General features: G+C 51.3%; 2 protein-coding genes across 2 annotated transcripts; both read right to left on the minus strand.

Annotated features, from left to right (window-relative positions):
• Positions 1 to 240: 240 nt before the first annotated feature.
• Positions 241 to 1200, minus strand: LOC132249523 (olfactory receptor 2AT4-like). The gene has a single exon (XM_059724832.1). It carries the CDS (start codon positions 1198 to 1200, stop codon positions 241 to 243), a length of 960 nt encoding a protein of 319 aa, XP_059580815.1.
• Positions 1201 to 9491: 8291 nt separating this feature from the next.
• On the minus strand, positions 9492 to 10460 carry LOC132249524 (olfactory receptor 2AT4-like). The gene has a single exon (XM_059724834.1). It carries the CDS (start codon positions 10458 to 10460, stop codon positions 9492 to 9494), a length of 969 nt encoding a protein of 322 aa, XP_059580817.1.
• Between the last annotated feature and the right edge of the window lie 882 nt (positions 10461 to 11342).

Consider the following 11342-nt stretch of genomic DNA (forward strand, 5'->3'; position numbering starts at 1 on the left):
GTTGTTTCCACGTGGAAACAGAACATGCTTGATCCAGAGTCATGGAGACATAAGATACAGAGAGTACCGAGCTGGGCTTTTTTACAAAGCACTTGTCAAAATACAGCTCCTTTAGGGCACTTGTGTACGCTTGGACATGAGCTAATACTAAAGTGGGTGGAAGGAGTGCATCCATTCAGAGATCCGTCCACGGCAGAAGAGGACAAATGAATGGTAAAACAATAAACCCTGTTGCTACAACTACATCTTTTTAGTAAGAGGAAAGATCTTGGAAAAAATGAACTGTTTTACTGCCCGTTTCACTTCCTTGTTGCGTAAAGTGTAAATGAGGGGATTTAACAAAGGAGTTAAAATAGCAAAAACCACGTTGCTCATGACGTGGATATCAATAGGCATACGTGCTCTGTACGAGACATATGCCACAGCAATGGATGAATAGTAAGTGCCAACCACAATCAAATGGGAAGTGCAAGTGGAAAAAGCTTTACTGCGACCTTCCTTGGAGTTGATTTTTAATATGGAGATAATGATGTGAGTGTATGACACAACAACAAGCATAAGAGGCACAAGGGAGACCGTCATGGCAATGCAAAACCCCAAGAAGGTCTGAAAAGTGGCACCAAAATCCGGGCAGGCTGCTTGTACCACGGCCAGGTGATCACAGAAGCAGTGATAAACTTTGGTGGTTTCACCAAACGCTAACTGAGAGGTCTGGATCATGACAGGTGCCGGGATGATCAGGGCAGTTATCCAGGCACTTGCTGCCAGCTGGATGTTCATCCTCTTGGTCATTTTAACCGCGTAATGCAAAGGATTGCAAATGGCTTCATAGCGATCGTAAGACATGACCACCAGAATCAGAGCTTCTGTCACCGTTAGCCCGTGGAAACTGTACATCTGCAGGAAGCAGGCCTGGAAAGAAATCGTTTTGGCATCGAACAGAAACATAGCCAGCATTTTGGGAATGGTCGTGGTTGTGAACAGGATATCTAACACGGAGAGATTCGTTAGGAAAAAGTACATGGGCTTGTGAAGCTTTGGGTCGACCACCACAACCGTGATGATGGCGAGGTTGCCGGCTAGTATGAGCAGGTAGAATAAGAGAAAGACAAGAAAGAGCGGGAGCTGGTAGTCCTGAAGAGCAGGAAACCCAACCAGAAAAAAGCTTTTGGCACAAGCATTGCTGTTGCAGCTGTCCATGGCCCGCGTCCTGAAACATCTGGAATGGAAAACACGCAGTCAGCGAGCACGTCCTGGGCACAAAGCAGCCAGCAGGGCCGTTCACACTGTGCCGTTTGCTAAAGATTATGATGCCGTTTCACTTACCTTCCAGTGCCCTTCCCTTCAGATGATATGTTAAGCGCAAAAGGTGGAAGAAGAGGTGGATTTTGTGCTGCATTTCCACCAACGGCACTGTCTGCTTCCACATATCTTGGCATCAGAGCCTCTCCGCTGTACGTGCGGCCCCGACTGCCGTGGCAGTGTGAGAGAGCAGGCTGAGGCTCTCCTGCTTGAGACGAGACTCAGCTGGTACCACCACCGCACCCAATCAGCTGGAAAAATGGGCTTCACTTGCTATAGGAGTCAGCCGAGATACCTGGTCTTTCCAACGCAGGATGCCCGTCTGGACTGGTTTGCTCCCTACTGCACCCACACTTCTCAGTGCTCTGTAGGGTCTGTAGAGGGTCGTGGATCAGCCCTTGTCAGGGGAAAATCTGCCTCAAGCCTCCCCGGGAAGAAGCCTTGTCTGCTGGCAGTGAGGACACCGGGCAGCCAGCCCTGGGGTGACTTCTAAAGAGACAAGCTCCGGCTCTGAGCCCCTGCTCTTGTCTGCCCCGGCTCCCTGTAGCACCGTGGCCCCAGACAGCTCCCTCTTTGCTCAGCGCTCAAGATGGGGTGTCTTCCTCCTCACGTGAGAGAGGGGCGGCCAGACCTCCCAAACAGCACAGCAGACCCATCTGCTGCAAACAGGGAGCCTTTATTGTGCCTGTGCATTTCCCTCCGTCTTCCCTGGGGCTCCTGCTGTCTCTCACCCGCTCCCCCAGAGCCTCTCTCTTTCTCCTCCACCGCGGTGTCTTTCCTTGGGCTCCTGCTGCCTCTGGGAAACCTTTCTGTGCTCTCCCCATCTGGGTCATGGCCCACTCCTGGCTCTCAAGTTGCCCGGAGAGGGATTTCCCCCTTGCCCTGGTATAAACTCTGCATCCTCCGTTCTGGAATCGGTGCTCTCCATGGGCAGAGCAAACCCCACTGCCTCCCCTTGCTGGAAGCTGCCAGCCCCCGCAGCATCTCTTCTGGGTGCCGACACGCTCAGGAACCTCAGCCTCTTCCCTCCTTCACCAGGGCTGGGGCTGGAGCCCGTGACACTGTGGGGTACTTGCTGGGGTGCCCCATTCCCATCCACCCCTCTTCTAACGGGATTGCTGTACCTGCCTTACGCAGCACCGCACTGACTGCAGGTGCTGGAGTTTCTGCTCCGCGCTGTTCAAGGGCTTGTAGTTTCTTGCCAGGGACACAAACCCGCTCTCTGCCTGTCCCATCCCGGACACCAGGGACCTGGGCTCCCACATCCCTCCTCTCCAAACACCCCTTGCTGTGGTCCGTGGCAGGTGCCGTGTTCAGGTGCCCTGTTCTGTGCAGAGGGCTCTGGCTGCGCACCCTGCCTGTTGTGAGGACCATCTTTATTCCTCTTTGCTCCCAGGTCTTCAGCAAGGGGAGGCTGGAAGGGGAGGTAAGGAGGCCTCATTACTGCCCAGGGAGGCATGTGATTGCCCGGGGCAGGCTCAAGCAGTTATTGAGCCCAGAGCTTCCTAATTACCACCTGGCACTGGGATCTGTCCTCCTGCCTCGCCAGCCGAGGGCACTGATTTCTCAAGTGTTTCGTGGGTCCATCTTTGAAACTCTGCCTGGCATCTGTCACTTATTCCAGGGGTTTCCTATGGAGAGTGGGACGATTGGGGAACCTTGGGTCCTGTCTTGATTCCCCGTTACCTTCCTCTCTTCCCTGACAGAAGAGAGTAATAGTCTGAGGTCTAGCCACCCCAAAGAGTACGCTGCTCCTGGGGCGCTCAGGCCCACCATTGCAGGAGTCTGGAGTATCTAAGTCTCATTATTTCGAGCCCAAATTCTCCGTCCTACTCCAGCTAGCGTCAGACTCCAGCTTCCTCTGCAGCTCTTCCAACTCCAGCCCCCTTTTCTGCAGCCTAGCTAATCTAGACAGGATGGGATAAGGGAGCTCTGCAGCCCAGGCTCCCCTGAAAAGGACTGCCCCGTGACAGTGTTCACCATGCTCATTTGTGATCTGAAGATAAGCATTTTCTTCTATGAGTTTTATAAGTCGTGTTTGGCTGTCCCTTGCTCTTGTGCTCTGAGAACAGGGATACGAGACGCCCAGGAGACGTGTATGTACTTCACCTCTCTATCACAGGAGCTGAGAGCGTGGTGCTGGAAGACTTCCAGGCAGTGCAGCCTAAATATTCCCATTCCTGCCGATAATTTTTTTAGACTGATAAATAGCAGATGTATGGGGTTGCTAAGAAAAAAAAGATTCAAATGGGCATTCAGCCTATTCAAACTCTAAGTGAATTTAGCTTTTGAGTCCTTTTAATTTTCCCATTCTCTAATTACAAGGAGTTGACAATGTTATCGCTCTGGTCTCAAATACCGTTATAATCAGAATTTTCTGAGGTCATTAAATCTCTGATTGACTTCAAGCCAACTCATCCTTCGGTAGAAAGATTGGAAGAACGAGGTTACCCTACACAACAAGCAGACTGTTTCTCTCTCGTTGACATCCTAGCACACAGGCAGTCTCCAGGCATTTTGCTCTCTCTCCTCACTTCCTACCTGCACCACTTCATTACTCGCTTCCTCCTGTGTTGCTCTTTCAACTCTGCAAAGGATTTTGGATCAAAGTTGACATTATAAAAGCCCTACTATAAAAAGCAAACGGCTTTATAGTATTTAATGCAAACTTTCAAGATGTAGTATCCCGCACACTAGCATTGTCCTGAAACTGCTCTCTTTTAAGACAAATAAAATGCCTTGGTTTGTTGCCTATTTATATTCATTGTATTAAACTTTCCCTCCATCCTGGTTTCCATCCAAAAAGCTAAAGCAAAGGAAGTAGGTAGTTAGACTGAAAGGTAAGAACATGTGATACAGCCATGTGAATAGTAACTCACTTGCACATTCAAGTGATGAAAAGATCTTCACTGTGGCTAGGCTTATTCTCAATGATGGGCGCGAGACTCCAGCTGCAAAGCCTCTGCAACTGGCCCGACTAAGAGGACTGTGTGTCTTTTGAACAAACTGCTTGGTTGTTTTCCCCATCGCAGTCCCCAAAGGTGACATCAGCATTGGGGTTTTTTTCTTTGTCTTCAATTAAGAGACTGAAATGGCCTTCGTTACTTTAATGATAAGCAATCCCAGCAGGTTTGGGACCTCAGTGGCACAGCAGAGTTCACAATAGGTGCAAATCACATTGAAGATGCTGACAGTCAAGGAGATGAAACGGAGATATTGGAACTAAGGTGTGTGCAATCTGATGACACGTTACCCAATGTTTCAATGTCATGATTCATGGGGAATGCCGGCCTGCTCCCATCGAAAGTCACTGGATGTTGGCCATTGACTTAACTGGGTGATTGTCCCATCCAACCATGTCATTCCAAACTTTGCCTCATTAAATAATTTATGGAGCCATCAAAGCACCCCCAGATCCAGTTAATCACCCAAAAGCACATGTGCTGAGACTTCCAGTAGCAAAGGACATCTGAGGGGTGATCAGAAGAGCTGGGATCATAGAGTCATAGAAAATGAGGGTTAGAAGGGACCTTGGGAGGTCACATCTAGTCCAACCCCCTGCTCAAAGCACGACCAGCCCCAACTAGTTCATCCAAGGCAGGTTTTGTCTAACTGGGGCTTCAAAACCTCCAAGGATGGAGACTCCTCAACTCTTCAGGTAGCCTTCACCAGTGCTTTACTACCTCTCCTAGTGGGAAAGTTTTTCTTTGTATCTAACCTGAACTCCCCTTGCTGCAGCTGGAGCCCTTTGCTCCTTGTCCTGCCATCTGCCCCCACTGGAAACAGCCCCGCTCCATCCTCTTTGCATCCCCTTAAGGGAGTTGAAGGCTGCTGTTCAATCCCCCTCGGTCTTCTCTTCTGCAGGCAAAGTCAGCCCATTTCCCTCAGTCTCTTCTCACAAATCATGTGCCCCAGCCCCCCAACCATTTTCACTGCAAACATATTGGTTTAACACCTAAAAGGAGACTGCTCTACCTGGAGCGCTGCAGCTCTGGACATGTGGACACATCTGACCTGTAGCAATTGTGCACTGGCTCCCGTGGCAGAGCCCGGCCCCAGGGTCCCTGCGGCCGAGCAATTCCTGCCCCGCTCTGGCTCCTCAGGTCCCCTCCCTTTTTGATCTCACCATCCAAGCCTTGAGGGAACTTTCATGGTGTCTAGGGAGGCCACCCAGCAGTCCCAGAGTAAGACCCAGTTCACTTAGCTAGCTGGTATGTCCTGTACTCAGCTGGCTCTGGTCTTGCCCCTCAGGCTCTAAGTTGTGGCCCTCCTGGCCCTACCCGAGCCTCATGGTGCCAGTTCCCTTATGGGCTATATTCACAGCTCCATCCTCCCTTGTAGTCACACTTACGCCTCGTCGATATTACTCCCTCCTCATTGAGAGTGGGCTCTCTGGCCCAACGCAGCTGTTGGCCCTCAGCCTTCCCCGCCTTGGTGCTTCTGTTCTGGCTGTGCTCCTCAGCTTAGACTTCCTGCCTCGGGCCTTGGCTCCTGGGCCCCAGACCTGTCTCACACTCACATGATCCGGGCCCCTGGCCATGTCCTGCACTCTCGTCCTATGGGCCAGCCCTGAGCCCTCTGGGCCGCTGAGCCCAGGCTGGCTACCTGTCACAGAGTGCCCCACCAGCACCCCACCGCGGTCTTCTTCCTCCCCTACAGCCACAACCCGGTCCTCCGGTCCCAAGCGTAAATGCAGCAGAAACACAAGCAAGCTGCTTCACAAACTGAATCTCCCCCACCCTGGCTCAATGTCACCTGAAGCCACACTTCCCACTCAGCTCTCCCAACCCTGCTCTCATGGGTGGCCTCGGTGCCTCCCTGCCTGTCTCCTGCAGCCCTTCTCTCCCAGGAGCTCCTCTTCCTGCAGCCTGTGGGCCTGACTGCCTCCTTTGCACTGTAGGGCAGGGCTGGGCTGGCCCTGCTCACTGCCACCACATGCAGCTCCAGGGATTCGCACACGCCAGGGACTCTGCAGATGGCTCTCCCAGCCACACACCCACACCCTGCCACACCCCCTCACCCCCCACCAGACTCCTAAACGCACCCACACCCTCCCACAGCCCCCACACACACTCCCACCCCCTCACACACACATGCACACCCACACCTCCACCCCAGCCACATACTCCACCCTTGCAACCCTCCACATACACCCCCCCACCCTCCTTCACACACCGCACCTAACATACCCATACCCCATACGTACACCCTGCACACCACACCACACATGCACATTGTAACACATCAGGGTCTCAGGGGTGGCCGTGATGCCCCTTGCTGGCTCTGCAACTATGTCCTGCTCCACCCCCGGGGCACCCTCCTGTCTCGCCTGCCACACCTGGATGGAAATATAAATGAATAGGGAGGCTTCCCACAGACCTTTGCATAGCTCTGGTCCCACCAAAACCCCCAGTAGTGTCCCCGACACCCTAGTTGTCCTCACTGGTGCCAGGTCCCTGGCTGGGCCTCTGTAGTCAGCTATGCCTGGCAGGTCACCCAAAGCCTTATGGGCTAATTGCGGCTCCAAATCCTCCTCTGTACCATACATCATGAGTGTTACAGAAATGTTGTTCCTTCTTGGCCTTTGCCACTTTAATGTCACTACACCTTCTCGCCTGGGCCCACTGAATCGAACCAGGCTTTGAGGCACTAGCTTCAGTTTGTCCTTTCCAGTCACCGGTCCCCAGGCCGCTGTGCGGCTGCACTCTCTCTCTGTCTGCTCTGGGCTCAATAACTGCTTGAGCCTACCCCTGGCAGAAATGTGCCCCCTGGGCAATAATGAGGCCTCCTTACCTCCCCTTGCAGCCTCATCCTAAACCACTGGTAAAAAAACAGGAACATGACATAAGCCCCTGAGCTGTAGCATTATCATAACAAAGTAGCAGCCCTCTTCCCCTTTAAGAGGGCAAACCCTTACCCTGAAATAGCATGCCTCTCTGTCAGGATGTGAGGTTTGACCTAGAAACTACTATGCAAAGCCTAAGCAATAGTGAATGTTATGTGAGGAATGCCTATCTGCAATGATAAGGAGGAGACAGTCTTAGATAAAGGAGACTTGAAAACAAAAGCAGAATCAGAGTACTGGGTCAAAGAGCTCATTAAAATACTAAAAATCACACCCCTAGGTGGGCAAAAGGTATGCTAATGAAACATATATGTATGTTAATGAGATACATAGCTAAAACACAGGTATAGAGACATGCTCAGTAAAGAACTCCTTGCGTCACTCCTTTATAGCCAATTAGCAAACAAGGATGCTTATGAAGGTCTAAAACTTCTGTATAAAAGTGGCTTAGAATTGAAATCTAGTGTGCTTGTTCTGTGAAATTATTCCGCTTGCACCTTTTATTGCTAGCAATAAATCTTCTTTATACTTTCACCCCTGGTATCTTTATTGGCCCTTGCATACCAGGCACGAACCCAGACTTGAGCTGGGGCCCAACAAGGATACCTCGCATGCTCCCTGAGCCTCCCTGCTCCTGTAGGCAGCAAAGCAGTCAGCCCAGCATCCCTGGGCAGGAGCTCCTTCCCCTGTGGCAGCCAGGGAGGGACTTCCCTGCCAGCCCCAACCTCGAGCTTATATGCTCCCAGGGCCCTGCCTGCATCCAGTCAGCTGACCACTTGCAGGTGTCTGCTGACCGCCTCATTTTGCCCTGTTGCCCTAGCAACATTTAGCTGCTGCCCCCTGCCTGCCCTGCAGTGCTCCCTGGCTGGGCTGTCTTTACCTTAAAGTAACAGAGAGCCCAGAGCCCTCTGTTACACACACCCACTCTCCAACCCCACATACACCCCCTTCCGCACCACAAAATATACAAGAGTAAGAGTGTATTTTGAGCTATTATGCAATTGCCTCTACATACATTAGGTAACCCCATGTAAAACAGGAGAAAATATTTTTTTAAATAAAATTAAAATAAAGTAGACATTTGATTTTATTTGATTTTATTTTCTTTAGTATATGATTTCTTTATTTTCCGGTTTCAAGAAGGACCACACACAAAAGAGTACTTCTAGGACAAGGGGAGGGATTTCCAGTCCCAAGATGGTGACTGGGGATGGAGCACCTGTCAAGGGTGGGGCTACCCTTGAAGCCCTTAATGGCTCACCAAAGCTCATTAAGCAGCCTTCCAGCTGAACTAATAGCACACCCCTGCTCCAGATTTACAGAGGGATAATAAATGCAGTGCAACACGCTGCCCTTTTCTATGAAGCTGCTTTTTTTCCTTTATAGACCAGTGGCTAATGCACACCAGAGTTTTGCTGGCCCTTTTGATAGTGTGATGAGGCTGCCAAAGGGCCAGTAAAACTCTGGCATGCATCAGCTGTTGTATAACCAATAGATCTGGGGAGGTACTCCTCCCTCTCTATTCAGCACTGGTGAGGCCTCAGCTGGTGTACTGTGCCCACTTCTGGGCACCGCACTTCAATAAGGACATGGATAAGCTCGAGAGGGTACAAAGAAGGGTCACTCATTTGACTAAGGGCATGGAGGGTAGACCCTATGAGGAGAGACTCCCGGAACTAGGCCGGTGCAGCCTGAGGAAGAGAAAGCTGAGAGGTGACTTGATAGCTGCCTACGAGTACCTCAGGGGGAAGCATCAAGAACCAGGACAGCAACTATTCAGGAGGGCACCTCAAGGGAGGATGAGGAACAATGGGCATAAACTAATAGCGGGTAGATTCAGGCTGGTCATAAGAAAGAACTTTTTCTCTGTAGGTGTCACCACAATCTGGAACATGGTCCCAGCACAGGTGGTGCCATCGCCCTCATTGGAGGTGTTCAAGATGAGGCTGGACAAGCACCTTGTTGAGCTCACTTGAGCCCAATACTTCCTGCTCAGGGCAGAGGACCGGACTTGATGATCATACAGGTCCCTTCTCCTTCTATGATTCCATGACACATTTTAAGGCACTTGCACACACTTAAACTGATTTTGCAATAATCAGGGTATCACATGATGATTGAAGGTGGTTGTCCAGAGAAGAAAGCAATCCAAGTAGCAAAATTCCCAATATAATTACCCTTTTTCAAGCCCAAGGAGGATAGTTAGCACTACCGGATTGCATGAAATTCATCCCACTGCAAGGACCACAATGAAGGCTTTGCAAACCACTTTAGTCTTAATTAATCCCCTTTCAAAAGAACAGAAATAGTGCAGAGGTTTACATAGTGCTGAAGCAAATGTGCCCTAAAGCACTAAAATGTTTTTAAAAGGAGGAAAGATCTTGAGTACAATAAACTGTCTTATTGCCTCTTTCACTTCCCTGTTGCGTAAAGTATAAATGAGGGGATTTAACAAAGGAGTCAAAATAGCAAAGACCACATTGCTCATGTTGTGGATATCAGTAGGCATGTCTGCTCTGTAAGACATGTAAGACACAGCCAAGGAAAAATAATAACTGCCAACCACAATCAGATGGGAAGTGCATGTGGAAAAGGCTTTCCTGCGACCTTCCCTGGAATCGATCTTTAATATGGAGATTATGATCAGCACATATGACAGGATGACAAGGGTAAGAGGCACAAGGGAGACCGTCATGGCAATGCAAAACCCCAAGAAGGTCTGAAAAGTGGCACCAAAATCCGGGCAGGCTGCTTGGACCACGGCCAGGTGATCACAGAAGCAGTGATAAACTTTGGTGGTTTCACCAAACGCTAACTGAGAGGTCTGGATCATGACAGGTGCCGGGATGATCAGGGCAGTTATCCAGGCACTTGCTGCCAGCTGGATGTTCATCCTCTTGGTCATTTTAACCGCGTAATGCAAAGGATTGCAAATGGCTTCATAGCGATCGTAAGACATGACCACCAGAATCAGTGCTTCTGTCACCCCTAGCCCGTGGAAACTGTACATCTGCAGGAAACAGGCCTGGAAAGAAATCATTTTGGCATTGACCAGAAACACAGCCAGCACTTTGGGAATGGTCGTGGTTGTGAACAGGATATCTAACACGGAGAGATTCGTTAGGAAAAAGTACATGGGCTTGTGAAGCTTTGGGTCGACCACCACAACCGTGATGATGGCGATGTTGCCGACTAGTATGAGCAGGTAGAATAAGAGAAGCACACTAAAGAGCAGGAACTGGTAGTCCTGAAGAGCAGGAAACCCAACCAGAAAAAAGCTTTTGGCAGAAGCATTGCTGTTGCAGCTGTCCATGGCCCGCGTCCTGAAACATCTAGAATGGAAAACACGCAGTCAGCAAATGCTTCTCTGGACAAGAAAATCAGCACGGCTGTTCACACTGTGCCCTTTGCTAATGATTATGGTACAATTTCACTTACTTTCCAGTGCCCTTCCCTTCAGATGATATGTTAAGCCCATAGGGCAGAAGAAGAGGTGATTTATGTGCTGCATTTTCCACTAACAATACTGTCTGTATTACCCTGCAGCCTCGCCCGGAGACGCTGCCCCTCTGGCCATGCCAGGCACCTCCTCGGGCACGAGCTCTCCTGCCTTCCCTCCCGGATCCGTACGGCCGGATCGGTGACTCCTCCTGCCCCGAGGGAAGTGTGATGACCCCCCGGAGTACTAATAATGCGCCGCCCTTCAGCCGTCCCGCGCCGACCCCGGCCGGGAGCCCGCAGGTCAGCGCTCCCGCCCGGCCCGAGCCCGCCCGCTGCGGCCTGTCCCGGAGGTGAGCGTCTCCCCCCTTGTCCCGTCTCCCGGCACAGACTCGCCGCGTGCGTCGCTGCGCGCTGGTGCGCCGCCGACAGCCGTGCCTCCGCGCTCCGCGCTTCCCGCGCCCGGGGGCAACCTCTGCCACCGCTCCCCGATCCTGTGTGCGGCGGGGCGGTCAGCCCTTCCCGCTCCCGGGGCGCGGGCCTTCTTCACCTGTCACTGCGTTTTGCCTAGTTGCACCCTTGGTAACAGGGGCTCGGCTAAAGTCCGCTGTTACCCCTAGACCTGCTCGTGGTGCACCTGCCCATGCAAGAAAGAGTGCGGTTAGCCTTGGTTATGACCTCGTCACATGGCGACTCGTGTTCATTTTGGCATGAGGCAGGACTCCGAGGTCTCTTTCCAGTGCTGTGGTGCTCAGAG

This window comes from Alligator mississippiensis, chromosome 1, assembly GCF_030867095.1.
Source record: "Alligator mississippiensis isolate rAllMis1 chromosome 1, rAllMis1, whole genome shotgun sequence".
Classification (NCBI taxonomy): Eukaryota; Metazoa; Chordata; order Crocodylia; family Alligatoridae; genus Alligator; species Alligator mississippiensis.